Source organism: Ostrinia nubilalis, chromosome 12 (genome assembly GCF_963855985.1).
Source record: "Ostrinia nubilalis chromosome 12, ilOstNubi1.1, whole genome shotgun sequence".
Taxonomy (NCBI): domain Eukaryota; kingdom Metazoa; phylum Arthropoda; class Insecta; order Lepidoptera; family Crambidae; genus Ostrinia; species Ostrinia nubilalis.
This window is the reverse complement of record NC_087099.1, coordinates 13,422,209-13,438,707: the sequence shown is the minus strand read 5'-3', so window position 1 is coordinate 13,438,707 and position 16,499 is coordinate 13,422,209. Positions and strand designations below refer to the sequence as shown.

The following is a 16,499-nucleotide window of genomic DNA, read 5'->3' as shown; positions in this document are numbered from 1 at the left end:
ATTTCATAACCACTCACCTCCGAATCTGTACAGAGATCACAATGGGAAATTGTATCGAGTTTAGGAGTTGGTCTTTTTATTCCTTACTAGCTTTTGCCAGCGGCTTCACCCGCGTGAAATTTTGTCTGCCACTAGAAACAATACTGCGCGCGGCGCTGTTCCAAAAAACTATGATAAAAATTATCCTCTTTCCTTTCCCGGGACTCAAACTATCTCTATGCCTTACAATCGGTTCAGTGGTTTAGGCGTGAAATTGTGACAGACGCAGAGTTACTTGCATTTATAATATTAAGTAGGGATATTATATTACAATAGGGATTAGATATTACATAAGCAACTAGGTATTTGTAAAGAGTATTTGCACGACGATAAATATGTACTTGATGTAATAAACTTATACTTATTTTAGGTACGTTTTGTCTTTATTTTTTGCTCCATCGCAAATCATATCTGTACCCTTATGAGATTGTGAGATGATCTAGTATGAGAATTTTAAGAAACAGGACCCCGCCCATCTAAAGGGGTTTTAGGGTTTGCTGCAAGAATAGGTCTGGCTAGAGGCTAGACAAACGCCCTGCTAAAGCATGCATATTTACTTCAGCTGTTACAGAACTAATTTCTCTAAAGAAATTCCTCTACTTTTTCAATTCATTTATAGTTATAGAATATATGTCGAGCCAACGTGGCAGCGGGAAGCTGCTGGTGTACAAAAGTTTTACTTTTGCGCACATAGGAACAAATCGCTGGTACTGCTCGAAGAAGGGTGCTGGATGTAAGGCCAGGCTGTTCCTTGATGAGCAGAACAACGATGTCCAGGAGCTTAATGAACATAACCACCGACCTCCGGATCTGTACAGAGACCACAGGGGGAATTTGTATCGAGTTTAGGAGTTGGTCTTTCTATTTACTATATCTCCTGTCATTGGAGAGGTGATAAAAGGACATAGGATACTTTCACTTTAACAGAATCCATATCAAGAGTAGCATCATAGCATGATCATAAACTTAAGTTGATTTACATGTATTTGCAGAACGTATTTCATTTAATTAAGGTAGTAGGTAAGTAGGTATGTACTTGATGTAATAAACTTAATATTATTAGGTACGTTTTGTCGTTATTTTGGTATGTATTAATAAGTCTCTCATATGATCTCCAAATTCAAACAAGTTTCCTCCATCGCAAATCACATCAGTTCATGCTTACTAGGGGAGAGTTCGGTATATTGTACCGCCGGGTAAATTGTACCACCCTCATATTTCGTAAAGTATTTATTGAATGTCTGTAATTGCAACACTCAGCGATACACAACTAAAATCAATTAATATCGGCCATGTGGTTTTTGCCATGACAACAAACACGTGTGTTTTATTTTGAAAAGTATTTTTTCATTGTTTTCAAGTAACTTTTGACAATGCATGTTTAGATTGTAATTTTGTTAAATTTAATCACAGGGTGTTTCTAATATATTATTTAGAAGCGTAAATTAGTGTGGATTACAATTATTTGAAACATTTTTCGGTATTTATAAGCTATATTTTTTACCGATTTTTTAAAAGCACTATCACCTAGTCGGCTAAATTGTACCACATCAAGTTGTATGGAACTTTACCAAAGGATTATGAAATTTTTTTTAGTAAATCATATTTTGAAGTTATAATAGCGTAGTTATGTTTGACTAACAATAAATGAAAGCAAAAGACTGGCAAAGTAGATTAGGTACAAGTGTGCGTTACGATAATTGGAATTACAAAACTTGTACTTAAAATCGTGATAACGTGTAAAACAATATCGATTGTCTATGTTATTAACTACTGTTCCTCTTCGTTTCCTAATTTGTTAAGAATGTATCATATAATATTTTGCCATAGTTTTTTTAAAGGCTTGAAATTTATTGAAATCCAATTTAGTAACCCTGTGGTACAAATTATCGAACCGGTTGGCTAAATTGGACCTAAGCTCTGAACTCGTACTTTGTTGATTTGTGCTAAATATACAACAATCATGTTAATTAATACTTATGAAATAGTAAGTTGAATAATGTATCTTTTATTATATACCATGGACATTAGCAAAAACAAAAGAAAACTATGTGTAAAATGGGATTGAAAAAAACTGGTCCAAATTAGCGAACTCTCCCTTATGAGTTTACGTTAGGTGTGCTCGCTAGCGACTGCGTAAAAAAATGACATTAAAATGTATGACAGATTGTACAGCGCCTCTAGTGGCTTCTTTCAAGAACTAAAATCTTCATAGATTTTTAAGACGCACTCGCTAGCGAGCACACCTAAGGCCTCAGCCTCGAACTTAGCGGGCAGCGGGGCAGCGGCGGCGGCGGCGCGGGAGCGAGGCGGGCAACGCAGACCCGTTCTCGAAACCAGCGGGCAGCTCGCGCGGCGCTTTAGCGGCGAAGTGTTGTGTTCGGGGTTGTGTTGTCGAGATATTTGTTTTTATTCGCGAACGAAATGTCTGTCTAACACCTAACAGTAATAATATAAATAGAATAGGATGGAATGGGATTGTAGGTAAATGGGAATTGGGAGAGTGGCCTAAGAAAATAAAAAAAAAACTCAGAAGATTAAAATTATTCAACTTATTTATTTATTTGAAAGAGTGAGAGTTACAAACATCAAGACATCCATACAAACTTTCGCATTTATAATATTAGTAGGAGTAAAACAATAATTAAAAAATGATAATTCTGACGATAACGTAAGAAAATAAAATTCTAACGATGTAATAATCGTTGTTGGCCGTATAGTGTAGTGGTTCGAAACGGACTACTATTCCGGAGGTAGCGGGTTCGATTCCCGCACAGTACAAACATCTGTGTGCATGAACATATTTATTATTATATTTAGTATGTAATATTTAGTTTAGTTTATTAACTAACAGGTAATTACAAAATAATACTTTTCTATATTCACATACAAACGCCATTTATGTACCTACATAATCAGCAGTGACTGTGATAAACAGCGCAGAAAATATATTTATCGATTGTGGTACAACCCTAGTGTAAAACGAAAATTACACAGGCCTGCAAAATGAGGGTCATAACTTCCTCTCTGGGATTTGATAGCTGATTCTAGAGTATTTTGGTGCGCTGATTACGAATATGTACTTAGTTTTTCTCCATCACCTCCAGATTTTTCAAAAAAGGTACAGATTGAAAATAGGAAAAAAAATCATAAGTTTTTACATAAAAAAATATATCTTTACAGAAGAACATTACTTTTAACTTAAAAAACTACTTAAACATAATAACAGCTTATTACTAGTCTAAATTACATGTAAATTTTATTTGTGGAACCTGGTCCTTTTTTCCTGGAAGCTTCGGTTGTGCAATTTTTGCTTAAATTTCCGGTTTGGATCATCGCGCTTCAATAACCAGCAATAGTCCGCCATCATGCTAGTATTCCATCTCCCTTGATACCGGACTTCAAGCTCTTTCAAATCTTGGTGAAATTTTTCGCCTTGTTCTTCGCTAACGGCTCCTAGATTTTTTGGGAAGTAATCAATGCGTGAATTAAGGAAATGAAGTTTAATGCTCACATAACAACCCATTACACCAAAAGTTGTAATCATTTTGGCCACTATTTCTTCACAGTCGGTGCATAGGCATATCTATAGCATAGGCGAAATGATTTTGAAGCAATTTTTCTGTCCTTTTGACCACTTGCGAAGTTCTAATAAACAAGTCGTACAAATTTTATGAGGAGTCCAAGTTTTGTCTTGGTTACTTAAAACGTCTCCAAAATAACTTTAGTAAATATTTTTTAACAAGTCTGTAAAGCTGTTTCGTTGTTTTATCACCATAAAAATCCCGCAAATATTACAAAAACTATTCAGAGAATTAAAACAATGACATTTTAAAGTTTATGTTGCAAGATCCGCAGTTCAACTGTTAATTTTATAAATCAGTGCGGGTACTTATACAAAAACCCTTTGGTTTATCTTTATTACACCCTTTTCTAATAATATTTGCAACAATTAAGTAATATTACTAATCATTATGTATGAATGAGCTAATTACTAAATTAAGCCAAAATACCCCTTTTTCGACATATTTAATGCGAATTACTTATACACATTATGTAGTAACTAACAAATTACTGATTTGCATTAACTTCTATGTCCCCTTACACTAATTAAAGACAATAAAAATTAAGCTGACGTAATTTAATGACGTTTTATAAATTTTTAAATGTAGGCGCTCAGACATTTTTGAGCAAAATCTTAAATATTCAATATCAAAAAATCCTGACGTGATGGATTTTTTTTATTATTTTTCTCGTAATCAGCACATCAGAAACTATAGAAAACGTTACTCAGATTTCAAAGAGGAAAACCATTGCAGACCTGTGTTATTTCTTTACACAAAATATTCATAAATTCTGGATTATGAGCATGAAATCTTTGCTTACAACTTAAATTAATGTTTAAAGAACATAATTATCACACTTAGTGCTTAAAATTCTAAGCGCATTCACAAAAATAAAGCTAAAGTTTGGAGGAGTCGATTTCAATAAATTTACCTGTGAAATGAATATTTTGCAGGATTATTCCTTTGGTGTACATCACAATCAAGGACGGAACAGGTCACCATTATATTAGAAAACAAATTTTCCAAAAATAAACAGGATTTTACGATATTTTTATAAAAAACTATGAATTAAAATTTTCTTTGTGCCTCTTAGTGTCACTGCCTGTCAAATCTTTTGCAAAAATGGTTCTATTGACGTGACGATGACAGCATCACACATCTCTTTTTATCACACAGGGTTGCAGATAGTGACATCTCGCTCGCTCATTCTTTGTTGCTCTATTCCGAAGGAATATTAACTTTACGCGCGCGAGCTGCCCGCTTGTTTCGAGAACGGGTCTGCGTTGCCCGCCCCGCTCCCGCGCCGCCGCCGCTCCCGCCCCGCTGCCCGCTACACTCGAGGCTGAGGCCTAACGTAAGCTCATGATAAGCACACTGTACCATTATGAGATTGTGATAAGTATGAGAATTTTAAGAAACAGGACCACCGTCCCTCCAAAGGGGTCTGCTCTATGCTTCTGCTCTGCTGATGAGAGCGAAGAGCCCAAAGAATTGCTAAACAAAGGTCCTGCTAAAGCATGCGTATTTAGTCTAGCTGTTACAGAACTCATTTCTTTAAAAAAGGATTCCACTAACTATTTCAATTCCATTACAGTTATAGAATACATGTCGAGCCAACGTGGCAGCGGCAAAGTGCTGGTGTACAAAGGTTTCACTTATGCGCACATGGGCAAGAAGAATCGCTGGTACTGCTCGAAGAAGGCAGCTGGGTGTAAGGCCAGGCTGTTCGTTGACGAGGAGAACGACGATGTCCACGAACTCAATGAACATAACCACCAACCTCCGAATCTGTACAGAGATCCTACGGGGAAATTGTATCGGGTCTAAGACCTGCAGTTAGCTATATCCTATATCCCTATTATCCTCTTTCATTGGAGAGGAGACAGGGTTTTGTGATGGGGAAAAAATGGTTGTACACTTTCACGTTTAATAGCATTGCACCTTTTTGATTGGTTCAAAACATATATGTATTGTTACGACGGTATCTTTTTTTTTACTTAAGGTATAGGAATTCAACAAGTTTAATAGGCCATTGAAACTGTTTGTACTTATTGTAATTTACAGTATTTGTGTGGTATCATAGTCAATTAGATTAATGAATAACCTACTCGTAGTTTAAGAAAAGCCATTAAATTAATCTTACAGTAGGTAAGTAGAATAGAATAGAAAAATCTTTATTTGACACAAAAAATAACAATATTACGAACAAAAAAATAAAAGAAAACTTTGTACTTAGTTTAATATTTTTTCATTCAGATACACAATATACACATCTGAAATACTATTAACATAATAGAGAGACGAGAATATTTTACACAGAAAAGGAGTTTGTTTTTGTTATAATATTAAGCTACTAAGCGGGTACTTTGTTATTTTTATTTTTATGTAATAGCGGTAGTTTCACTATTGTTTCCAACGGCTGTTGCGTCAGTCGAATACACGAGCTTAAACGTAGCGGTTGTTGCTTATTTAAATTCCCTATTCCGATATACCGACGATATAACATTTGGCGAACGAGATTAAAAGTTAACGCGTGCAAATTAGTTATGGCGAAAGTTACGGTCGGCATTTTAACTTCATTTAGCCACGAAGTTCAAGAGTCGTCGGTGTATAAGGCTCGTTTAGAACAATGGTTTCTCGCAAATGACATTGGTGCGGAGATAGACAAAGCCGGTAGTAAACGTCGAGCCATTTTACTAAGCAACGTGTCAGAATCCACCTACAAGCTTGTACGTGACCTAGCTTTACCTAAGGAAGTGGGAGTTTTGAGCTATGAAGAAGTTGTGTCGCTGCTAGATGGACATTTCAAAGCAAAAAAGTGCACATTCGCTGAACGATGGAAGTTTCACAGCGCCACTCAACATACGGGTGAAAGTCTGGCGGAATGGGCGGCGCGCGTTCGAAGCTTAGCATCGCATTGTGGTTTTAAGGCTGAATATTTGGATGAGCAGCTTCGTGACCGGTTCACTCTGGGCCTGGAGCCTGGACCAGAGAGAGACACATTGTTCACCAAAGACTTGGCTGAGCTGACGCTGTCCAGCGCCCTGGACATAGCTGAGGGGGTGCGGTGTGCTCGAGCGAGCTCTCACGAGGCGGCGCAGCGACAGGCGCCGGCGCTGCAAGTGATGAAGGTGGCGATGGCGCGCGGCGCGGCGGCAGCGCGCGGGCCCGGCGGCCGCGGCGCATCGCCGGCGCGCGCGCCCACGGCGGCGGCTGGCGAGCGGTGCAGCGTGTGCGGCTACGTCGGTCATAGGGCGGAAACGTGTCGGTTTGCTCGTTATAAGTGCAGGAAGTGCGGTGTTCAAGGCCATCTCAAACGAATGTGTAAAACATTAGCGGGGCAGCATTATGTTGAGTGCCGTGAGGATGTCGATGACGATGGTAAGCGATTATGTTGTAATATTCGCACTCTTCGTGGAGAACCTCTGCGGGAATCGGTTGTGGTCAATGGTTTTAGCCTGTTGTTTGAAATAGATACGGGATCACCGGTTACCGTAATTTCTGAGCAGATGTATAAACGTTATTTTTCAAACGTTAGCCTGGAACCGAGTGACGTCATTTTACACAGCTACAACGGAGATCGATTGAACATTATGGGAGTAATTAAATTATTATTTACTTATAATGATAAAAGTAACGATATTGTGGTATATTTTGTGCACAATGGGGGACCTCCGTTGTTGGGCAGAGATTTTTTTTCACGCTTCAATTTACAAATTTGTGCTATAAATAATTGCAGTAACTTTGTTGAAGATATAACCTCTAAATACCCGAAATTATTTTCTGAAAGATTAGGTTGTTTTAAAAATGTTGAAGTAGATTTGCCTCTTAAGCCCGATTCGAAACCGATTTTTTTTAAGGCACGCCCTTTGCCATTTTCTATTCGTGCAAACGTTGAAAAGGAGTTAGAGCGATTAGTAGACTTAGGCATTTTAGTGCCGGTGAAATATTCCGACTATGCGAGTCCTATTGTTCCAGTCTTAAAGCGTGATGGCTCAATACGTCTCTGTGCAGATTATTCGGTAACAATAAATAAGCAATTACTTGTTGACAAATATCCATTACCAAAATATGATGAACTTTTTACAAAACTGCACGGTGGGAAATTGTTTAGCAAACTAGACCTTTCACAAGCATATAATCAACTGGTTTTAAATGAAGCCTCACAAATGCTCACCTGCATAAATACGCACAAAGGGCTCTTTAAATTCACTAGATTAGTCTTTGGTCTCGCAAGCGCACCCGCTATTTTCCAAAGAACCTTAGAAACCGTGCTCGCAGGGCTAGAAGGAACACTTGTATTTATGGATGACCTCTGTATCTGTGCTGAAAACAGGACCCAAATGATGTCAAGGTTAGCTGAAGTGTTCCGTAGACTAGAAGAGGCAGGGTTTGTTTTGAACAAGGAAAAATGCAAATTTTTTCAAGAATCTGTTTCATATCTGGGGTTTGTAATAGATCGCAATGGTATTCACAAATCGCCAGAGAAGGTAAAATCGATTTTACAATCAAAAGTGCCGACTGATACGACAGAGCTAAAATCGTTTTTAGGTATGGTAAATTATTATAGAAACTTTGTAAAAAACGCTTCTGCTATCTTGTCACCCTTGCATAAGTTATTACAGAAAAATGTACCATGGGTATGGACTACGGAGCATGAGGAAGCTGTAACAAACATTAAACGTCAGTTAGCATCTGACAACACTTTAACTCATTTTAACCCTGAGGCTGAGTTAGTACTCACTGTAGACGCGTCGCCATACGGTCTTGGGGCGGTCTTATCACAAATTGAGGAAGGTATTGAAAAGCCAATTTCTTATATGTCCCGTTCTCTTAATGCAGCCGAAAAACGGTATAGCCAAATTCAAAAAGAGGCAACAGCTATCATATTTGGCGTGAAAAAGTTTCATCAATATTTGTACGGCCGAGATAAACCATTTCTATTGAAAACAGACCATAAACCTCTCATATCAATATTTAACCCAGACAAAGGGATTCCCGAAATATCAGCCAATAGATTACAACGTTATGCGATTTTTCTGTCTGCGTACAAATATAAAATAGAATATGTTAATAGTGTTCATAATTGCGCCGACTTCTTAAGTAGGTCTGTGAGCTAAGTCAGCCCGCCGTCCGCTCGGGAGCACCCGACTGCGGGTGATGAGTCATCGCTCGACAGGTCCGCGTATGTACGATTTGTTTATGAGGGCGAACGGTTTCTGTCTCTCTCCGACGTGCAGGAGGCTACGAAGCGAGATAACATAATATCAGCGGTTTTGCACTACGTATTGAATGGGTGGCCAAATAAAATTGATGATAAGTACAAATCATTCTTTAGCCACAGGTTGGAATTATCTGTTGAAAATGACTGTCTAATGAGAGGGCATAAATTAGTTATACCGGATAGCTTACAAGTTAAGGTCTTAAACGAATTACAAAAATGAAGGAAGAAGCCCGCCATAGGTTTTGGTGGCCGGGCATGTCCGCGGCGGTGGAGCGGCGCGCCGGCGCATGCGGCACGTGCGCGGCGCAGCGGCCGGCGCCCGCGCGCGCCCCGCTCACGCCCTGGCCCTACCCGGCTCAGCCATGGCAGCGGGTTCACTTAGATTTTCTCGGCCCAATTAACGGAAAAACCTTTTTAATCATTGTGGATGCGTATTCAAAGTGGGTAGAATGTTTTGATGTGTCTACCGGGTTTAGTTCCCGCATAGTAATTGAAAAGCTGTGTGAAGTGATGGCACGATTTGGTTTATTTCATACTATTTGTTCAGATAATGGAAGCTCGTTCGTTTCGACCGAGTTTAAACAATTTTGCTCTCGCAACAGCATCACTCACTTAACGTCACCGATATACAACCCAGCTAGTAACGGTCAGGCTGAGAGCTATGTGAAGATAATCAAAAAGGCTATAAAGTCAATATTAATGTCAGGTTCAAACTTGCGAGATTTAAACATTAAATTACAAGAATTCCTTTTAACATATAGAAATTCTATTCATACTACGACCAACCGGTCTCCCGCAGAGATATTATTCGGCCACAAATTAAGATGTCGGTTAGATCTTCTTAAACCTCCCGCGTCATCTCCATCAGACACTGCACTCAACAAATGCGTCCAATCTAAACAGTGCTTACAGAGTGACAATTATCGGGGCAACCGGGAAGTAGACTTTAATCAGGGCGATTTAGTGCTAGTTAGACTTTATAATCAACAAAGACAATCATGGACCCGTGGTGTAGTAGTCAAGAAAATCGGCAATTCATTGTACTTAGTACAACTCAGCTGCAATGATCAGATTGTTAAAAGACATGTAAACCAACTGTTAAAGTATAAGGGGGGAGAAGATGGATGTTGCGAACAAAAACCGGCGACGACAGATACCGTCCCTGCCTTCATACTTCCAGTGGAGCAGAGTGCGGAGCAACCTCCTAGTACGGAGGAGTTAACACCTACTGCTGAGTCTTCAGGGACCTCGAACGCTCAACCGGCAACTAATATCTCCCCCGAAGATCAAACTGAGAGCAATCCAGAGGACTGGTTTGATTGCGGCAATGAAATTGGACAAACTGTTGATGTCACACCAGCGACGCCCCCCGAGTCTGAGTGTGAACCTCAAACCACACCTCAGAGGGAAGTCTCCACACGTTCGAGACGGCCTAGGCGCGTTGTAGACTACAAGAAGTTTTTTTAAATTAAGGTGGAGGGATGTTATAATATTAAGCTACTAAGCGGGTACTTTGTTATTTTTATTTTTATGTAATAGCGGTAGTTTCACTATTGTTTCCAACGGCTGTTGCGTCAGTCGAATACACGAACTTAAACGTAGCGGTTGTTGCTTATTTAAATTCCCTATTCCGATATACCGACGATATAACAGTTTTTTTTTCTTTTAATAGTTAATAGTATTCCCTATAAGTATTTAACAGTATTTACTTGACGATAAGTTGATTTAGATGTAAGTAGTTAGAGAACGTGTTTCGTTAACCCATTATAGACTAGCGGTCCCATATGGTACCACTTTTTTGTGTGTTTTAATTTGGCTCTATACATTAACACGTGAAAAGATGCAGTGCCCTGATTGATGCAAGTCGTAGCCAATAGATATGGTCTATGCTTCTAGGAATAAAAATTGACAGTTATTCTTTTCAGTTGTGTGTAATTAATGATTGAAGTGAGCGCATCAAAATTTTCTCTGAAAAATTGACGCGCCATTCAAGTAAGTGATCATATTTTTTTTGTGTGATAGTGAAATACTGATTTTGTTACAATCTTGTATTCTCCATAAGTGCTCTTATTGTGAAATGGTGTAAAATTACGTCGATAGGTAATAATAATGGGAAATATTGTATGTCAAAATTACTGGTACCGTACGGTACCGCTAGCCGCTTACCGTGTCTTTTTAATTATTTTATGATTTTAAGTTTTTACTGTATTTATTAGGAAGTATGTGAATTATTCAATGGTATATAAGGTATACAGGAAGATAAAGTAAAATAGTTTCCTATACTTTACAAAACCATGGGTTTTTATTTATTTTAGATGTAACTTACACGAAACATTGGCAGTTTTGGAGGACGATGAAGGTCCCAAGACGAAGCAGATATTTATAGAAAGAACTCGAAATAATTGCAACTCTCGAACAATATTAGAGTATAGGAAATGTTACGTGGGGCTAAGTGCAGCGTGCAATGCCAAGCTCCATTCCAAATTTTTGAATATTCAAAGATAAAAATGAATATTCCTTACCTAATATACAGTTTTTTTTACATTTAATATCACTTCTGTAATTTGCTTGTATATTAATACATATAATAATAATAATGAAATATGTAATTAACCTTATTTTTATAAAGTCCATGATAAAGTTATGTTTTAAACGACCGACACGGTAAGAGGCTAGCGGTACCATATGGTACCAGCATTTTTTTTCTAGATTACAGGTCGGATCATTTTTTTAATGCTTGTATAGCATTATGTAGACCATAATTATGAACATATTTCAAAAAAACAAATATCTGACACTTTAGGAAAACTCAGTCTATAATGGGTTAAGTATGTCAATTGATGTGTGAGAACAAACATGTATTTGTAGGCACATTTTGTCTTTATTTTGGTACATGATAATATCCCTTTATGATTCCCAAATTCAGATAATCTCAAGGTCTCAAGCTCCATCATAAATCACACCTGTATCCTTATGAAAAAGCAGAATTATTACTTTATTCAAACATTAAAACAAATCTAAAGTTTTATTTGCAACCAATAAAGCTGTCGAATTCCTCAAGGTTTAGAGTTCGTGCCGAGTAAGCGAAGCGGTAGGCAACTGTTGGTCTACAGGGGTACACCTATTCTCGAACAACCAAGTCACAATGGCATTGCTCCGAGAAAGGTACCTGCAGGGCTAAGCTCGTGGTTATTGACCAGAAGGTGATCAACGAGTTAAAGTATCACAATCACCCGCCGCCCAAGTTGATTAGAAAAGCTGATGGGAATCTCGTTAGGTTATAAACATGAAAAAATTTTGCTTAAATGTAAAGTTGTACTTATAAAGCCTGGTCCGTGAGCTCGCACACTCACTGCGGGCGCGCGTCGCACAGTCGCGACAGCAATATAATTACGCGCGAGCGATAAGGATGGGTAGCTTGGGGTCATTGGACGGGATTCTACGTGCTCACGGACCAGGCTTTAGAAGAACTCCATCTAGCCTAGGATTGGGTGCCACGATAATCTAGAGGCATTTTATCGGTTTTAGACGATAAACCCATACATTTGTTGGCTAAGACACCGCCTTAAACGAATAGCTTGAGCAGCTGTTAGCCACTGATCAACATACGGACTGCTCTTCCAGTCATAGTCACGATAGAATTTCACCGTTCTGCCAACTGCCCGAAGCAGTCACAACTGCTCGAGCGGTTGGCAGAATACTGCAGTGTGCTATGCATTCGCAGCTTGAAGCTGTCGATACTAGCTGTTGCAAGCTGTCCGTGTATAGCGGACCTAAAATCGACGATTAGACATTATCGTGGCGCGCATCCAAGCCTAGCTAGACATATTTTTGTATTTTTTTGGCTCGCCTATTTCGAGCATAAAAAATTTGTTTGTTAATAATTTGATTGTAATTATATTTTTGATTAGCTATTACTGTCTGCTATTTGTTAGTCTGTAGAATTAGATTGAATCTTTAATTTGATGGCAATAAAATCAAAATCAAAAATATTTATTCAGTTTAGACCACAAGTGGCACTTATGAACGTCAAAATAATAATATAGTAAATAATGAAAAAGAAAAGGTAGCCCTTATGGGGCACTTTACATGTCTCCTTATCTTTTGGGACCTACTAGAGTATAATAGAGTTCAAAGTTCTATTTGTGTTTTAGATGAAGAAGGCCCCGAATTCCTTCGCTATTACAGACGCTACCGGGAATTGAATCCTGGAAGGTTTGAAGCTGGCACCAGACGGGTGGAAGAGCCAGAGGATGTGAGGGATCCTGCAGATCGAGTCAGCAATATTCTCAGTTTCTTAGTTCAAAGCAAAAAGTAATATAATCGATGCCAAAGCTTAGACAACTGAGGCATTCGATTGATGCATTTCATTCAACTGTTTCTCAACAAAGACATACGAGTATAGGGTGATGTTGTGCGACGTCACAAGACATACTATGTTATACTCTATCCTAGTTAGCGTTATAATCATCTGTAACTACTTCATCTGTATCAATACCAATTTAAAGAACTAGTGTTACTTAATTTATGCTTAACAATATGTAATAAACGATTTTTTCTCTTAAATATAAAATCTTAATTTGAGATTCATTTCTTCACCTATGAAATAAAGTCTTTTGTACTTTCTTCGCTTAAATATTTAATTAATCTTAATAATTTTTCATGTCGCAGTGACTTTCCTTCCCACGACCCGCGGGACCACCATCGCAATGTATGAGAACTATTCGTACTCATACAGAAACGGGAAGCGTCTGCTGGTCTGCTCCAGTATACTAAGCAAGAAGTGTAAGGCGCGACTGAAGATGGACAGTACAGGCGTTTTTATATTGTATGCCCACTCTGAACACAACCACCCACCTCCAGTTTTCCACAAAGCCAACGATGGGACGTATATTAAAATTAGATAATAAATTCCAATTCTTTATTAGTATATAGTCGCTTTTCTGGGCATTTGTACATTTAATGTCAATATAGCTTGCCCTATCACACCACACCACACGCACAAGGTGGACCGACGCCATCATAAAGGTAGCAAAAAGGCGCTGGACGCAGGCCGCTACCAACCGGGCAACATGGAAAGCATTGGGGGAGGCCTATGTCCAGCAGTGGACGTCCTATGGCTGAGAGATGACGATGATCACCACTTTGAGACAGCATATCGACTGGAGCTGAGAAGAAGTGACGGAAGAAATTCTGTTACCTTTGTGTGATGGTGTCAACTACTCATCAATCTATCTACAGGATGTTAGGTAAATGGGTATATGAGCCGACACTAGCCCATGTTAACATGGACATATAAATGGTATGGTGAAGTCGGAAATTTGATATCATCATTTTATTTGTATGAAATTCCGATTTGTATGAAAATTAAAATAATTAACATGAAGATATCAATTTTCTGACTTCACCATACCATTTATATGCCTATGTTAACATGGGCTAGTGTCAGCTCATATACCCATTTACCTAACACCCTGTATATAAATAAAAGCGAAAGGTCACTGACTGACTCACTGATCACGAAATCTCAAAAACTACAAGTGCTTAACATAGGTGCTCACTAAGACGGGATTTTGCAAAACTCCACCTCGGGGTAAAGCGGGATCCACGCGTACGAAGACGCGGGCGGCAAGTTATGTATAATGTATATTATTAATTAAACCAGAGTTAAGGGTTTGGCTTAGAATCTCTAATACACTTTATTTTAGTCCTATTAGTTTAAGTTTGCAATTGCCTTTAAATTTTTATTTTAGGACCTTTGCAAACAATAAGTACGGACTAAGTTCAAGAAAAAGTCATCAAATCATAGCATTTCATCTTTTTTTGATTGGTTCAAAAGATATTTTTACGATGGCATAGCTTCTCTTTTCAACCGACTTCAAAAAAGGAGGAGGTTCTCAATTCGACCCGTATGTTTTTTTTTTTTTTTTTTTTCTATGTTTGTTACGCGATAGCTCCGCCAATTATGAATCGATTTGAACAAATCTTTTTTCAGCGTATAGGTAATACCTCAAGGGTGGTCCCATTTAAATTTAATAATAAAAAAAACAACCCCCAAGGGTGGAAAATTGGGGATGAACTTTTTTATACGCAATATCTCCGCCGATTATAAACCAATTTGAACGATTATTTTTTTGTTGAATAGGTATTATCAAAAGGGTGGTTTCATGCGAATTTGAAGAAAATATTTCACCCCCAAGGGTGGAGAATTGGGGATGAACTTTTTTATACGCAATATCTCCGCCGATTATGAACCAATTTTTTTTGGTCTCAGTGTACTGCCTACCTTCAGTGGTAACATCAAGGTAATAATTAGTTAACTAAAAAGCAAGAAATAAGTAAAATTTTATAAAAAAAAATAAAACCGACTCCAAAAAACCTACACTAAAACGTAGAAAAATAATTACTAATTACCTACTTATTTATTAGGACGAATTATTAATATTTATGTAGGTATACCATGATTGATACTTTTGGAGTCGGTGAAGGCAAACTTTACATGTTTCATAATCTTGGCACCGACTCCAGAAGTATCAATCATGGTATACCTACATAAATATTAATAATTCGTCCTAATAAATAAGTAGGTAATTAGTAATTATTTTTCTACGTTTTAGTGTAGGTTTTTTGGAGTCGGTTTTATTTTTTTTTATAAAATTTTACTTATTTACATAAAATAAAAAGAATGGCTATTCAACTAGTTACTAGAATATTGGCCTAATAATGAAAATGTTTGTATTTATTGTAATTGACAGTATTTGTGGGGTACAATAATCCTTTAGACTAAGTTCAAATTCAAATGATTTATTTTATTAGTATACTTTACTATTTCCTTATTTTTTGTTTATTTGTATTTAATGCCGAAATACAGCTTCGTAGGTAAATATTCATTATTCTTATTCTTTCCTTACATTGTAGTAATCTATCTTCTATATATCTATATAAATAAAAATGAATTGCTGTTCGTTACTCTGATTATAACTCGAGAACGGCTGGGCCGATTGAGCTGATTTTGGTTTTAAAATGTTTGTCGTAGTCCAGGGCAGGGTAGGTAGTAAATACGCGAGCGATATTGTTTTTCTGTGACAGACAAAATTCCGCGCGGGCGAAGCCGCGGGCGGAATGCTAGTTTTCAATAAAAATATTTTTTTTATATGTCTACCTACCTTCTCATTATATTTATTCGATTGCCGATAGTTGAGTTTATTATAAAGCTACAATTTTCAGGTGAACTCAACATTATAACATTGACCGACAACAAAACTGTGGTCCTATACGACAACTATTCCTTTTCGTACTCGGAGTCTTCACGAAGATACTTATCTTGTTCCCGAAGGTTGAGGGGGAAGTGCAGGGCCAAGCTTAAGGTGGAAACCGATGGAAGAGTAACATTTTATGGCGACTACCATAACCACACTCCACCAAAGTACGTAAGGATAGGTGATGGGAGATATTTCAAAGTGTGAACAACATAAGAAAAAGTGTACGCTGATGCCAGTTGTTGACAGCATTTTTGCCAGCAAAACTACATTTTTTTATTCACAACGAGGAAGCTCTTGGCCTGTATCTCACCTGATGGTAAGTGATGATCAGGCCGAAGGTGGAAGCGAGCTTCACTTGGAATCCTCAACCACGGAGGAACTGGCTACCTTACCTCTAGCTGCCGGAAC

General features: G+C 38.0%; 1 protein-coding gene across 1 annotated transcript; it reads left to right on the top strand.

Moving 5' to 3' along the window:
• Positions 1-6,897: 6,897 nt before the first annotated feature.
• On the top strand, positions 6,898-10,445 carry LOC135076560 (uncharacterized). The gene is made up of 2 exons (XM_063971002.1): positions 6,898-6,986; positions 9,733-10,445. The coding sequence occupies exons 1-2, from the start codon at positions 6,954-6,956 to the stop codon at positions 10,294-10,296; spliced, it is 597 nt and encodes a 198-aa protein (XP_063827072.1). The 5' UTR covers positions 6,898-6,953; the 3' UTR covers positions 10,297-10,445.
• Positions 10,446-16,499: the final 6,054 nt, after the last annotated feature.

What these genes read in the sequence shown, in the direction of transcription:
- LOC135076560 (XM_063971002.1), top strand. Translation starts at nt 6,954, where the DNA reads ATGTTGAGTGCCGTGAGGATGTCGATGACGATG. An exon ending in TGAGGATGTCGATGACGATG is followed by an intron (nt 6,987 to 9,732) that starts GTAAGCGATTAT and finishes CAATCTAAACAG; the next exon opens with TGCTTACAGAGTGACAATTA.